A 16,026-nucleotide genomic window follows, 5' to 3' on the forward strand; every position below is an offset into this window, starting at 1 on the left:
CAGATCTTTGTGTTCACAAATCACTTCTCCCCCTGTTGTGGAGGGGACACTAATGACACAAATTTAGGGATGTGATAAAGTGCATAGAACTGAACACACACACTGTACCAATGTCAGTTCCCTGGTTTTGATACTGTACTATAACATGTAATCATTGAGGGAGATGGGGTGACAGGTACACAGATCTCTACTATTTTTGCAATTTTCTGTGTATCCAAAATTATGTCAAAATACAAAATATGTAGCAAAACAAATTATTCCTAAATATATCATGTTTCTTAGTGTTAAGTAGAATTGCTTCCTTCAGATTTTATATTCCAGTTGTTTATTGCAAATATTTAAAAATACACTTGATTTTGGTATATTGACCTTGTATCTTGTAAATTTGCTAGACTCACTTATTGGTTCTATTGTTACTTTTTTTATAGATTCCTTAGGATTTTATATGCAACCAGTTATGCAATCTGCACAGTTTTATTTCTTGCTTTCTGATCTTACGCCTTCATTTGTTTACTAGATTTTTTGCTTTTCTTGTACTGGCTAGGCCTCCTAACATGAACTATAAATCAGAGGTTTCTACAACTCCCTCCTCGGGTTTGATTAATTTGTTCGAGTGGTTCACAGAACTCAAGAAGACAGTTTACTTACTAGATTACTGGTTTATTACAAAGGCTATTAAAGAATACAAATGGGGGTGCCTGGGTGGATCAGTTGGTTAAGCTTCTGCCTTCAGCTCAGATTGTGGTCTCAGGGTCCTGGGATTGAGCCCCACATTGGGTTTCCTGCTCACCAGGGAGCCTGCTTCTTCTCCCTCTGTTTTTGTGCATTCACTCACACGCACGCGCTCTCTCTTTCTCTCTCTCTCTGTCAAATAAATAAATAAGATATTAAAAAAAAAAAAAAAGATCCAAAGGAATAGCCAAAGAGGTACATAGGGTGGGACACCTGGGTGGTGGTTCAGCAGTTGAGCATCCTGCCTTTGGCTCAGGGTGTGATCCTGGGATCCAGGATCAAATCTCACATCGGGCTCCTTGCAGGGAGCCTGTTTCTCCCTCTGCCTATATCTCTGCCTCTCTCTGTGTGTCTCTCATGAATAGATAAATAAAATCTTTTAAAAATAAATTTAAAAAATCAAAAAAATAATAAGAGATGCATAGGGTAGTGCCATTCCTGAAGGGTGCCAAGCACAGGGGCTTTTGTCCCTTGGAATTGGGGTACACTGCCCTCCCAAAAAGGGATACATTTTTGTTGAACAATCTAGAAGCTCTCTAAACCCTGTAGTTTGGGGATTTTTATAGGAGGCTTCATTACATAGGAATGATTGATTAATCATTGGCTATTTGGCAATTGATTCAACCTCCAGCCCCTGCCATTTCCCTGGTGGTCAGGGGTGAAGCTGAAAGTTCCAACCTTCTAATCATGGTTTGTTCCTCTGGGGACCAGCCCCTAACTGTAGGAGCTTTCCAAAAATCACCTCATTAATACAAACTCAGGTGAGGTTGAAAGAAGCTTGTTATGAATTACAAAAGATACTTTTATCTCTTTATCACTTAGGAAAATCCCATGGCTTTTAGGAGCCCTGCCTGCCAGGAGATGAAGACCAAATATACATTTCTTATCATAAATCACAATACCACAATTTGCTGATGTTTTGTGAAGAATACTGTGTCTATACAAGACTTTGGTCTGTAGTTTTGCTTTTTTGGTAATGCTTGTCAGTTCTGGTATCAAGGGTTGTGCCTGGTGGGGGGCACCTGGGTGGCTCAGTGGTTGAGTGTCTGCCTTTGGCTCAGGGTGTGATCCCGGGGTCCTGGGATCAAGTCCCTCATCGGGCTCCCTGTGAGAAGCCTGCTTCTGCCTCTGCCTATGTCTCTGCCTCTCTCTGTGTGTCTCATGAATAAATAAAGTCTTAAAAAAAAAAAAGTTTTTGCTGGCCTCATAAAAAGCATGAGTAAGTGTTCTTCCTCTTTGGTTTTCTTTAAAAGTTTATATAAGATTAGTGTTACTTCTTTTTTTGAGTGTTTGATAGAATTCACCAATGAAACCATTGGGCTTAGTTTTTTCTTTTGGGAAACATTTTTTATAACAAATTCAGCTTTGTTTTTTAACAAATTCAGGGTTTTTTTAAAGTAAATATAGTTCTATTCAGATTTTCACTGTTAGTAAATAAAAATTTTTAAGGCATTTTGTCTATTTCATCTAAGAAGTCCAGTTTGTTAGCATGAAGTTGTTCATAATGTTCTCCTAGTATCTCTGTAATGTCTTTAGGGTCTATAGTGTAACTCCTGTTTCATTGCTGATGCTCGTGATTCCCCTTGTTCTTACTGGTTTACGGGGCTAAGACATTATACATTTCGTTGGCCTTTTTGAAGAACTAACGTTTGGCCTCATTAATTTTTTTCATTATGTGTCCATTTCCTATTTCAGTGATATGTGGTCTTTATTATTTCCTTCCTTCTACTCACCTTGGGTTTTCTTTGCTCTTTCTTTTTAAGCTCTTTGAGAAAGAAACTTAAGTCAATGATTTTGGATTATTTTTCTTTTCTAATATAAACATTTATTTTTAAATTTTAATTGCAGTATAGTTAACATACAGTGTTATTTTAGTTTCAGATGTACAATGTTGTGATTCAGCACTTCCATACATCACTAATATAAACATTTAGAAGTATAGATTTCTCCCTAATTAACACATCTGAAAAAAATTTTTTTAAGATTTTATTTATTTATTTGAGAGAGAGAGCGGACAGGGGCTGGGGGAGAGGCTGAGGTAGAAGGAGAGAGAATCAAGCAGACTCCCCACTGAGCACAGAGCTGGATTCGGGGCTCAATCCCAGGATTCTGAGATCATGACCTGAATCCAAGTAGACACTTAACTGACTGAGCCACCCAGGAGCCTCCCAAATATTTTCTAACGTACTTTGTGATTTTTTTTTCTTGGTTTCTAGTATTATTTCCATGTGACACATGGAGTTTCCCTCTCCTTGCTTACATTTCCCATCTGTTCTTGCATGTTGTGCACTTTCTGCACTAGAACCCTTAGCATATGAATCATATTATTTTAAATTACCAATCTGTTAATTCCAAAACCTCTGCCATATCTGAGTCTGGCTCTGATGCTTGCTTCATCTCTTCAGGCTATGATTTTTGCCTTTTAGTGGGCATTGTCATTTTCTGGTGAAAGTCCGGCATAATGCATCCATTGCTGGCTCCAGCCACGTCTTCTGTCCCCAGTAAACTGTAAGTCTTTGTATTCACCTGCTTCTCCCAGGTGGGGGCAGTGGTTGGCCCTGTAACAACAAATCAAAGATGGATCTAAGAAGGGTTGTTGGTTTTCAACTTCTTCAGCTTTTGTCTTGTGAGGACTGGAGTGACAACTTTTAAGTTCTTTACGTGTGGGACCAAGAAGGGGGGATCCTGTGGTGGATACCTTTAGGAACTGGCTGAGCCCTCTCCCTCCCCACCCCACCCATGCTCCCCTCCCCCTATGATGTAGGTGCTTGATTATCTGGAGGAGAAAAATGTCTAAAATCATGTTCTGGAATTTCTTTCTAGCTCATTTTTCTGTGGTAGTCTCTGTGATACAATTGAAGAATCTTAATCTGTGATTATTAAGGGCTGAAATTGGAATTTGTACCACTAAACTTGCAGAAGTGTCTCAGGAATGAGCCTAATGGCTATTCCTATACCCACAAGTTCATGATGTACAGACAGCAGCACCTTAAAACCCAGATAAGATGCCAGTGAGATGCTACTTCACACCCACTAGTGTGGCTACAGTTAAACACATAGGGGTTTACAAGTGCCAGTGGGGACGGGAAACCTTCTCATCTCTGCTGATGTAGATGCACATGGGTGTAGTTACCGTGGAGCACAGTGTGGTGGTTTCTCAGAAAATTAAATATAGAATTGCCATATGACCCAGAAATTCCACTACTAGGTGTATTATATGCCCAAAAGGATTGAAAACAGGTGTTCAAATGAAAACTTTTGCATGAATATTCCTAACAGTAGCCCAATGCTGGAGGCAGTCCAGATGCCCATCCACTGACAAATGAATAAACACTGTATGGTGCGTCCATGCATTGGGATATTACTCAGCTATAGAAAGAAATAGAGCCCTCACATCTGCCACGACATGGGTGAACCTTGACAGCATGATGCCAAGTGGACTAAGCCAGACCATTTATATGAAACATGCAAGATACAGGCAAACCCAGGGAAACGGAAAGCTGGTGGGCGCATAATTGCCTTTGGGGGTGACAGCAGGGTGAACAGTTTTCAAACAAGGTAAAGCTGGTGATTGCACATCCATGTAATACACTACATGCCACTGTGTTATACACTTTAAGATTTTATTTTTTTAGATTTTATTGATTTAAGTAATCTCTACACCCATTGGGGGCTTGAACCACAACCCCAAGATCAAGAGTCTCATACTCTGCTGACTGAGCTAGCCAGACACCCCTATATATACTTTAAAATGGTTAATTTTTTTGTTATGTGAATTTTACCTCCGTTGAAGAAAAAGAAAAATCCTAGATGAGAGGGGACTTGGCACTCTAGAGTGCCCACTCTGGACCTTCCCCTGAGGTCTTTTTTCTTTTTTTTTATAAGATTTTATTTATTTATTCATGAGAGACACAGAGAGAGAGGCAGAGACACAGGCAGAGGGAGAAGCAGACTCCATGCAGGGAGCCCAATGCGGGACTCGATCCCAGGTCTCCAGGATCATGACCCGGGCTGAAGGTGGCGCTGAACCACTGAGCCACCAGGGCTGCCCTCCCTGAGGTCTTAGTCATAGATGGGAAGAGGCAGCTGTCCCTGGGAACTGGGGTGAGGGACTCAGAGCTGGGATATGGGGATTTCACAAGTATGGGCACACCTATATAGCAAGGCGGTCCTTGTGAGCATGCCTTGGGCCAGCTTCCTCCACACTTGCATATTCTGGGGCAGAAGTCCCAAGGCTCTACCCACCCTTGACACACTGGTAGGTTCATTGGTTGTAGTTTGGTTTCCATTTTGAGGGGTTGATATTTTAAATAAATTTTGTTTTTAATTATGCAAGATACCTACATGGTTCCAAAGTCAAAATCCATTCAGAGACATCTAGCTTCTGCCCTTGTGCCTCCTGCCCTGTTCTCCCTTCCCCTATCCTGCATCATTTCTATCTGTTGCTGATTTATCTTTCTGTCTCCTTTCTTAAATATAAGCAAATAGTAACTGTCTTCATTTCCCCACCATTCCAATTACACACAAGGAGCCTTCCTATTTTGCACCTGCCTTTTCTCACATGGCCGTGTGTCAGCCATCCACTCTCCACAGCTGCATGTGACTCCCAGCGTGAAGATAATGGGCTTGGTCCATCCAGCCTTCCTTCTGTCTGTGGACAGCTGGGTTCATCTGGGGCTTTTTTTTTTTTTTTAAGATTTTTATTTACTTATCCATGAAAGACACAGGGAGAGAAAGGCAGACGCAGGCAGAGGGAGAAGTGGGCTCCCTGCAGAAGTTCAATGTGGGACTTGATCCCGGGACCCCAGGATCATACTCTGGGCCAAAGGCAGATGCTAAACCACTGAGCCACCCAGGTGTCCCCATCTGGGGCTTTTGATATGGTAGAGGTGCTACACTGAACCTTGTCCCTAATATTTTAGGGTTATAAATTAGCAACAGATGATTTATAGGCACCAGATTAAAATTTGAGGATCTCTGTTTCTATGATGTGTATTAATATGGTGCTTTATCTTTTTCCAGAACACTCTCAGAGCTTTGATATCATTTATTCTCCCAAGACCCCAGTGAAATGTCCTAGGTATTGGCAAAGCCTGAATTCACAATGAGGGTTTCTCCTCTTGGGGATTAGATCTTTTTTTTAAGTATTTGTAGTTCTCTATTCAAACATGTTGTTTGGTTAGCATCTCTATTAAGCCGAAGTTAAGTCCTAAATTTGATAGTAAATAATGAAAATGAAAATTTGACCTTTGGAATACTTTGTTGTCGTTTTTTATATACAACAGTTTTAAAATTTGTATTTGTAATTTGTTACGTTTAAATGAGTAAACTTCCAAGTCCTCTAGCTCACCATTGACCAGCCCTGTGTCTCTATCCCAGCACAACTGACGGCATTTTAAAATATAAAAATCAGGGGGATCCCTAGGTGGCGCAGCGGTTTAGTGCCTGCCTTTGGCCCAGGGCGCGATCCTGGAGACCTGGGATCGAATCCCATGTCGGGCTCCCGGTGCATGGAGCCTGCTTCTCCCTCTGCCTGTGTCTCTGCCTCTCTCTCTCTCTCTCTCTCTCTCTGTGTGTGTGTGTATGTGTGTGTCTCTCATGAATAAATAAATTTAAAATCTTTAAAAAATATTTTTAAAAACAGGGCAGCCCCGGTGGCACAGCGGTTTGGCGCCGCCTGCAGCCTGGGGTGTGATCCTGGAGACCCGGGATCGAGTCCCACATCTGGCTTCCTGCAGAGAGCCTGCTTCTCCCTCTGCCTGTGTCTCTGCCCCACTCTCTGTGTCTATGAATAAAAAAATAAAATCTTAAAAAAAAAAAAACATTTTTTTTTAAATAAAATATAAAAATCAGTGTCCCTAGGACCAGGAACTATAAGAATGCTCCTGTGCACACAGATAGGATTTCAAACTGAAAAGCACGGCCCCAGGTGGAGATCCTTGGAGCCACCGTCCCTTGATGGCTTCGGACCCCACCTGCATGCCAGCTTTGTCAGTGTTTCTTACCCAGCAGGCGCTTCTCATGCACTCACCTCACTAATACCCGTCCACCTGAGCCACTGGCAGGACATACCAGCAACTGAACAAGGATGCAGGAGAATGGGGGCACACCACTGGCAGGGAGGCAGGTGTGACCAGTCCACCTGCAGCATTGATCTTGACTGCTTGGTCTTGTGCACTGTTGAAAGAACCCAGTCTGTTCTGTGGCGGTCTTGAATTAGCTGAATGAGGAGCACATGGTCAGCCCATGTCCACCGACGGGGCTGGTTCATGATGCAGGGACGGGGTGGGGTATGTCTGGTGATTTGGTGATGGAAATTTCAAAGCAGCAGCAAGCCCACTACATGTGATTCATCCGAGGCAGGGGTGGGTAATGGTTGCTCCCAGGGAAGATGTCGTGAGGAATAGAGTTCACTTGCCATGAGCCTCATTCTCTGTGGGTGTGATGTCTTCCAGCCACATTTGCCACTCTGTGACACAGCTGCAAGTGCTCCAAAAAGACCCGCTGCTGCTTGAAACTGCCCACCCCCCCTTCTCCATCACCAACACCCCCCCATACACGTCCAGCTGCTGGTAATAAAAATGCATATCTTGCTAGGAGTTGGGTCAGAGAGGCAGTGTGATGTCAAGCATGTGCCTGGTAGCCTCTGAGCACAACTTTGCAGATCTGTGCCTTGTCTACTCCGTGAATCCATTGGTGTTATTAAAGTGATTTAGGGACACCTGGGTGGCTCAGTGGTTGAGCATCTGCCTCTGGCCCAGGGCCTGATCCTAGAGACCCAGGATCGAGTCCCCCATCGGGCTCCCTGCGTGGAGCCTGCTTCTCCCTCTGCCTATGTCTCTGCCTCTCTCTCTGTGTGTCTCATGAATAGATCAATAAAATCTTAAAAAAAAAATAAAAATAAAAGTGACTTAGATTTTCAGATCAAGGAGTGTTATAAAATGCCCATTTCTCGTGTACTCTTTCTCATCAGACCACATGACTGCAGTGGCATCAAGAGGACCCTGGGACTGTTCTGTCACACATGAGACTCTTTTTGTAAAGGTGCCGTCTTGATCCATTTAGGCTGCTGACAGACATAGCTAGCCTGCGGTTGTGAGAAATGTTCTGGAAGTTGGAAAGCCAGAGGTCAGGGTGACCACAGATTCAGTCCGGCTCCTGGTTCACGAACAGTGTCTTCTCACTGTGTCCTCATGAGACAAGCGGCAGGAGCCAGTGCTCCGGGTCTCTTTTACAAGGGCACTGACCCCATTCACGGGGCCCCTCTGCCCAATGCCATGGCACTGGGGGCTGGGTTTCAGCACGTGATGGGGAGGTGGAAGCACAGTCTGTCTGTAGCAGGTGCCAAGTGGTTAATTCCACGGTGGCACATCAGCTCCTGCCCCTTGCCATCTCTCCGAAGATATGACTCCATCCCCGTAGTGTTGGAAATCTATCAGAATGGATGTTTTAATGAGTGGGTGCTCTGGGAACCTTGAAGCCCATGCAAATGATTGTTCCCTAGGCTGTGTGGAATCCGATGGTGCACAATTCAGTCCCTGGCAGTTAAACCAGTGTCCAGACCGTGGTTCCCACTCAGCCCGGTGGGGCCACAGAGCATGGAGCTCAGCGACTCCTTGCTTGTTTGAACACGCTGATTCTCTTCCCTCCTCCCCTTTCTCCCCATGATGGAGAGCTCTGTGGATGGACAGCTCCAGAGCAGCCCTCACATGGACCTGAGAGTTAGCGCCCAGAAGAAGAGGCAGGCCTGGCATGAAACTGGGTACCATACCCTCCTCGTCCACCGCCCCCTGCTCAGAGAGCACGCAGGCCACCGGTCGTGTGGAGTGGCAGAGAGTCTTAGATAAACCTTGTAGCCTTGAAGGAGTGAAAGGATGGTGGTGTTCAGAGAGCAGCTGGGGTGACCCTGACTTCAGGCTCACCGGGGGTATTTCCATTCAGACTTGCTTTTTCATACCTTACACTTAGTTCGTGCTTATTATATTCTCTAGGGGCACTTTCCCTTTCACACCTGTGCCATTGGGGTGAGCACTCATGTCTCAGTGTCTCCCCAGGACAGTTGTCATGCCTTGGGGACAGAACATTGGCTGGGGCATCTGCCTTGCTGTGACTTGATGCCCAGCCAAACCGAGACCCCTGGTAGGGGAGCATTTTCCAGTTTCTTTTTACCTGGTACCGCCACCGTGTGCCTCAGAGTGGCCCAGGGTGGCCCAGGCTGCCACCTGGCCACCACCAACTGGCCTCCGGTGCATGGACACGGTGGCAGGCAGGCAGATCCTGCTGGAGTCTTCATAGGCTCTCCTTCACCTGCAGAGCCCCCCAGTGGGAGGCAGTGGGGGGGTGGCGAGAGACAGGGTTATGGGGGAGGAGCAGTCCCAAATCAGGTGGGTCAGGTGGGTTCACTGTCTGCAGAGACGGCTGTCCCCACACCCAGGCTGGTGTCAGAGGGGGTGGAGTGGCAGAGACTGGGGTGCCACCTCTCCCACCCGGATGTCCCCAGGGCAGAAGGCAGGCTGCGCACCCAGCTCACCCTGATGTTCCAGAGGAAAACTCACCCTCCTCTGTGCTAGAATGTGTGGAATGCCTCTGTCGCCCTTAAAAATGCTCTCTTCTAAGTCCTCCAGAAGCTATCATCGTAACACGGAAGGCTGATTCCGCTGAAGGAAGTTGACTCCTTAGTTTCTTCCTTTGGGCCTGGAGTAGGAGACCCCTTGGGGGAGGGCTCACATTGGGCACCTGCCCCGGATGTGGGCTTGTCCAAGGGGACTGTCCCCAGGGCTGTGTAACGAGCGCATGCGGTCCAGCACGTCCTGGTAAATTGCATTCCGCTTCTGGAGGGAAGACCGCCACACCCGTGTGCTTACCCTCTATTCAGCCCACTCCCATGAGCGTTTCAACGCCCTCCAGACGCTTCTCAAAGGGCTGGAGAACCGCCTTGAATCAACATTCAGTGCAGAGAATGTCCGGGGGGTGAAGAATTGGCTTTCCTGCCTCAAGAATCCCGACTGAATCCGGATCCTCAGGTGGCTCAGCAGTTGAGCGAGCGTCTGCCTTTGGCCCAGGGTGTGATCCCGAGTCCCACATCAGGCTCCCTGCATGGAGCCTGCTTCTCCCTCTGCCTGTGTCTCTGCCTCTCTCTGTGTGTCTCTCATGAATAAATAAATAAAATCTTTAAAAAAAAAAAAAAAGAATCCCGACTGAAGCTTCTCCTGATTCTAGGCTACCTACCAATCAGGTCTTAGGAATGTGGGCAGTAACGGTGGAATGTTAGGCCCACATCCAGAAACTGGAAGGTGTTTGTCACATGCCTATTCTTGAAGATTCGCCCTCCTTAGAGACCACGTCTGCAGAGCCCAGGGCCACGTCTGTCCAAGCAGGACTGCTCAGAGGCTCCCAATGTAACATTCCAGCTCTGGAGCCAGCCAGCCCAGTCAGCGGGGCCAGCTCCCTGCCCGTCACCTGAGTCATGCAGGGGTGCTTTGAAAACAGTCTGAGTTTGAATCTTGGGGCCACAGCTAGAGAAACTGCATTTAAAAATTCTCTCAAAAAAAAAAAAATTCTCTCAACTGTGTTTTTAAGTTTTAACAATTCCTGATGCTCGTGGTCCCTTTGCCTTCCCGTTTATACAGATGTGAAATACCACTCATACGATTCTATTATGATCTGCTGGTGGCCAGATCAGGGTTCTCCACTAAGACTGAGTCGTGCATATTTTTCCTCTGTGACAGGGTGAATCGGTGAAGTACTTTCTGGATAACTTGGACCGGATCGGCCAGCTGGTGAGTACAGACGCCACCCCGAGAACCGTGAGCCAGGGTTAAGGAGCGCATGCATGGAGGTCAGAGCAGCCCCTGTGACGTGAACGTGCACACCGTCCCTGTCCACTCCAGACTGTGTCAGGGTGCAGCATGGGCATGTCCTCCTCCTCACATTCCCGCCCTGACTACCACAGAGGACACAGGGACTCTTTAGTGAACAGAGGATTTCCTGGAACTTCTTATTCCAGGAAACCCAGACAAGCACAAGAACAAACTCAGGTGAGGGATTTCACCAATGATGGGGCTCCAGAGTCCTGACCATGATGCTGTCGTAGCTCCTAAGATATTGGCAACATTGGGACACCTGGGTGGCTCAGCGGTTGAGCATCTGCCTTTGACTCAGGGCGTGATCCCAGGTCTCCACATCGAGTCCCACATCGGGGACTTCTCCCTCTGCCTGTGTCTCTGCCTCTCTCTCTCTCTCTTTCATGAATAAATAAATAAAAATCTTAAAAAAAAAAAATCGGCAACATTCCCTGATATCAACCCACATCCAGCTCAGTTGGGGGTCTGCCTGGGGGTCTCACTCATGTTTTCCTGAGTGTGTGGTTGGAATTCATCCTTCACCACTGGGCCACACTATTCAAATGTGGGATAGTCCGTAGGTCTCTCTCTCGTCTGTCTTGCCTTCTTTTCCATTTATTTGTTGAAGTAGCTGGGTCATTCCTCTTGCATGGGGGCCTCTCACACAGATTGCTATTGCTTCTCTGTCCCCTGCACCCCTCTGAAGGGGCCTTGTCGTCCCTATTTGGTTCCTGGCGGGGCCACTGCCTGAGTGCTTGTGCCCAGCAGTCGTGGAGGTTTTAACCGGGCAGCACCACGGTTGCTGAAGACTCCCAAGGATGGCATATTAAGTATACTGCAGACTTAATCTAACCAGCATCACAAAACCTCGATTAAATTAGTTCACAGTAGGGTTCAGGAGCGCATACGCCCTGGAAGTCAGAAAAGTGAAAGGGGGCTGTGGGCAGAAACAGAACCAGTGGTCAGCCTCCTGTGGATACGAACATGAGTGAGGTTTCTGGCTGGGGCTGATGGTGGGGATTCCAACAACCGGCCTCTGCCCGGCAAGCCTCTGCTCATTTGAAACAAGCTGCTTCGTACCTTCACTTCCCATCCCGCAGCCAGCATCTGATTTTACAAATGAAATTTGCTTTTGGTGTTTGGTTTAACTTCTCACGCAAGTCCATCAGACTCTTGATCCTTATTTTCCCATGTTCTTCTTCACCTGCTAAATTCTTCCCTTTTTCCATATTTTACAGAATTACTTTCCCAGTAAGCAGGACATCCTGCTGGCACGGAAAGCCACCAAGGGCATTGTGGAACATGACTTCGTTATTAAAAAAATCCCCTTTAAGATGGTGGACGTGGGTGGCCAGAGGTCTCAGCGCCAGAAGTGGTTCCAGTGCTTCGACGGAATCACATCGATCCTGTTCATGGTGTCCTCCAGTGAGTACGACCAGGTGCTCATGGAGGACAGGCGCACCAACCGGCTGGTGGAGTCCATGAACATCTTTGAGACGATCGTCAACAACAAGCTGTTCTTCAACGTGTCCATCATCCTGTTCCTCAACAAGATGGACCTCCTGGTGGAGAAGGTCAAGACCGTCAGCATCAAGAAGCACTTCCCAGACTTCAAAGGTGACCCCCACAGGCTGGAGGACGTCCAGCGCTACTTGGTCCAGTGTTTCGACCGCAAGAGACGGAATCGCAGCAAGCCACTGTTCCACCATTTCACCACCGCCATCGACACGGAGAACATCCGCTTCGTGTTTCATGCTGTGAAGGACACCATCCTGCAGGAGAATCTGAAGGACATCATGCTGCAGTGAGAGAGGGCGCCCCTCACTGTTGCCCATAGCAGCCTCAGTGGCTGCTGCTTAGACCTCTTGGGCCTGGAGTGGGCTTCTCGGATCCGTGCCCCCAGCGCCCAGCTCAGGGGTACCGCCGCGCCGGCCACACCGCCACGCCCCAGGCCCGGGGACATGGACACCTGGATGTGAGCTACTGAACCCGGGGCGTAGTCAAACTACTGAGAATCCAAGGGGTCACTTTGGTATTAATTCGTAATACCTAGTAGCACAGCCTTCTCTCTCTTTACAGAACTGTATTCCTTCTCTGACACAGTTTAATCGAGGATCCTGTGCGTGTGGCAGGTGTGTGCACACACACACGCACTCTGTAATGACAACACAAACCAGCGGGCCTTGCAGATGGCTTTTTCCTCTAACTTGCGAGTCTTCCGTTGAGACAGATGAACCTGAGAGCTTAGCCTAACGGTGGTTTGCGGGAGGTCAGGTGTCTCCGCGCCACCTCCAAAGCAAGCACGTTGCCTTGTAAAACCCTAGTGCCAATTTCTTGAGAGACCCTGGTCCAGGCACACTGGCTGAGGCCAGGGGCCCCTAGCTTTAGAGGGTGGGAACGGGAGTGGGTTTGCCTTAATGCCCTACAGCCAGCACACTGGCAGTGGGTGCACTCGGTGCCTGTTACACGCACCTGCCCTCCCTCCCCACCAGCCTTCGGGTGGCTGCTGTGTCCTGTACATCCTCTTCCGACACCTACACTTGGCTGCATCCGCACTCCCTTCTTTTGGAAGGTAGCAGAGTGCTTCCTCTTCCTCTCGGGGCTTCTGAAAACTGGCAGGATTCCTAGTAGAGCCTTGGTGAATGCCACAACTGACTTTTCAGAAAGCCCAGACTCTCAGAGCTTCTGTACACTGCCACCACCCCGATGCCTTTGGACAGCCGGTCCCTGCTCTCGGCTCTGCTCCAAGTCTTGATTCTTCCCAGGGTCTCTTGCTTCCATTAATGCACACGCATCACAGGCAAACACTACCCGACACATCTGTTGTCCGGGAGAAGCTGCCCAAGCCTGTGGGTGTGGACGTGGGCAGACGAGTCTCCCTTCCGTGCACTTGCCCACTTACCTTCATGCGGGGTCTCCCCGGCTGTCAGATACACTGCATCCTAAGCTGGCCCCGCTGTGCATTCGTCTCCTAGGAAGGTCTATCCCGTGTGGTGGAATTTCCCCCAGCATTTAAAAGAGAACCAAAAAAAAAGCTTCCTCCAGCCGGCCTCAGAGCGTGACTGTGGCCGAGTAACGCGTGTCCCAAGGCCACCCTGTCCCGATCTTGTGTCCCTTCCACGTCTTCCTCCTGGCTCCTTTCCGGCGAGCAAGATAAACATTCATCTTGTGGCAGATGCTGACCCACAAGGGAAGGGAGCACAGCCTGCCCCTGAGTCATCTTGTTATCAGTGTTCCTAATGAGGAGACAACATGAAATTCTCTTTTGCTCTTGGTGCTCAAGGCTTTGTGTCCATGTTTGTTGGGGTTTTGGTTTTCTTGGCTGGGAAAAAAACGTTGCTGTTTTTGTACTGCTTCCTGGGGCTCCTCATAAACCAGAGGATGTGACCCAGGGTCAGTGCCAATGACCATGGCTTAAAGAAAAAGGAGCACCCCTGGTGGGCTCCCTGGGGGCAGTCTGGGGTCCTTTCTCGCGGCTGCAGGGGCCCACAGCCTGCTGCATGGGGTGGTGGCCCTTCTTGCGAGTCATGGCCGGGGCCTCAAGCTGCTGCTTACCAGCGGGAGCGCTACCACCCAAGCCCAGGCCGCTGGCCATGCTGCTCGGGGCATCTTGGGCCAGGCTTAGCTGGCTGCTCAGCTGGCTGCGTCCACACTGCTCCAGCCTCTCTAACCCACGGAGTGGGAGCACACAAGGGGAAGGGCTGGGGCTGCACACTGAGCTGCCCAGAGAGCGGGGCAGGCACCACCTGGGTCCACAACTGGCTTCCCGGACCGGGCAGAGGGGAAGGTCTGTAAAGGCCCCAGCTCAGAGCCCTTCTGGGCTTCTTTGGGATGGGGAAAGAAAACTATTTGCAAGGCTCAACTAAAACCATTCACAGCTTTCCCACACATAGACTGTAGTTGTTTTTGTCTCCAAAACTTTTGGCTTTTTGTATTTTTTAATTTTAATTTCACTGTTATCCTTGATTATTTGTCTTTTTTATTGAGTTGTTGGAGAAGCAGGAGCTAGTCGTGCCTCATCTATTATTGCAAAATGTAACAATAAACTTCCTCAAAATAAGATCTTTCTTCATGGTTATACTGTTTATGTAGAAGGATGCGTGAACCCTTTTCCCCAAAATACTTTCCCATTTGTAGAGATGTGGTCTCAAAAGACTTTGTGTTTAGTGTCGTGATGTGCCGAGATTCCAGTATTCATATTCTTGTAACTTTTTTTACTTCTTGGATAAAAGAAAAATAAGTCCAGTTATTTTAACTCCAAGATCCAAAAGTACTCTCAACGCTAGATGATCAGTGAGGACTCTCTCACTGGGGCTTTCTGGGGATGTCCCAGGCAGACACGGACTCGGTAGGGCTTCTGGGATGAAGGCACCCACCGGGACGCGCAGCCTGCACGGACGGCTCACGGCTCACATTTTACTCCCTGCTCGCCCTGGCTGGAGGGTCCGCTGTGGTGACGACCACCCCGCTCTCCTGGTGCTCCCTAGCATCTGCCCTCTGCTCTCAAACCCAACCCCAAAATTCAAAGCCCAACAACGCCAATCCCCACTGTCCCTGAAGGTTCACTGTCTCTCTCTCTGATAACCAGCTTTTATTTCTCAAAGTGCGCTGAACAGAGCCCAACACACCGAACTGTCACAAGTACTGCTTTCTGTGAAAGCATAGGAAACACAGCTTAGAAGCCAATAAAAGTGTCTTGTACACAGAGACGTGTGTGTGCGGGTGCGCACGTGTGTGTGTGTGCGTGCGTGTGTGCTGCCCTCACGTAGTGCGAGTTAGCGAGGCCCCGAGCGCTGCTCTGAGGTTCGGGAGCCCGAGGAGAGGGAGCTGGTGATTGACACTTGACGCAGATGAGCCCCACTACTGGAGGTGGCCAGAGGGAGGGGCAGGTGGGGACTCTGCTGCCCTGGCCCCTGAGGCTCTTCTCCCAGCCACAGGATGGAGAAACCTGCCACTCCGTAGCATGAAGGCCTCCTAGCCAGGGGCATGGTTCATCATTTCAGGGGTCTTTTCCAGAAAGAGGCGTGCAGGTGATGTCCAGCGGCCGTGGCCTGGTGGGGTGCTGCGATGGGTGTTTACGTGAGAGGAGGCACAAACTCCTAGAGAAACGCCAGCGAGGAGCGTGCTGCATGCTCTCCGTTATCTCCAGGCTGTGGGCTGAGCTCCTTGGGTTCCGATTTCAACACTCATAAACGTGGGACAAGACAGTGATTCTCCGCTCTGACGCCATGGTCAGATCCCCCAAGGAACTTCGCAGAGGCCGCGGGCTAAGCTACCCAGGCAGGGCCTATGCAGTAGGAGCACGATCTACGCGGATTCCCAAGCCCCCAGTAATCTTGTGCAGCCAGGCAGAGAGCCTCTGAAGCAGATCAAAGATCCTGGAGGATTTTTCCCAAGCTGGATCCTCCGCTTCGCTGGGTGAGAATTCTGCTTCATGATCTCACTCGGGCAC

The 16,026-nt window shown here is 48.5% G+C and overlaps 1 protein-coding gene and 1 long non-coding RNA gene across 4 annotated transcripts in view; one reads left to right on the top strand and one right to left on the bottom strand.

The window, feature by feature from the left end:
* Positions 1–14,634, top strand: part of GNA12 (G protein subunit alpha 12) — a 107,599-nt gene extending 92,965 nt beyond the window's left edge. For all 3 annotated transcript variants that reach the window (XM_025416123.3, XM_025416125.3, XM_049111189.1), the window contains 2 exons: positions 10,461–10,511; positions 11,813–14,634. In XM_025416123.3, coding sequence (XP_025271908.3) covers positions 10,461–10,511; positions 11,813–12,382 — 621 coding nt within the window. In that variant the 3' untranslated portion in view covers positions 12,383–14,634. The remainder of the gene's footprint in view (positions 1–10,460; positions 10,512–11,812) is intronic.
* Positions 643–13,616, bottom strand: LOC112640212 (uncharacterized). The gene is made up of 3 exons (XR_003123902.3): positions 13,477–13,616; positions 3,071–3,290; positions 643–864 (listed from the first exon to the last, which is right to left on the bottom strand). It is a non-coding gene; the product is annotated as an uncharacterized LOC112640212 (long non-coding RNA).
* Positions 14,635–16,026: the final 1,392 nt, after the last annotated feature.

The sequence above is a fragment of the Canis lupus genome, chromosome 6, assembly GCF_003254725.2.
Source record: "Canis lupus dingo isolate Sandy chromosome 6, ASM325472v2, whole genome shotgun sequence".
In the NCBI taxonomy this organism is placed as follows: Eukaryota; Metazoa; Chordata; class Mammalia; order Carnivora; family Canidae; genus Canis; species Canis lupus.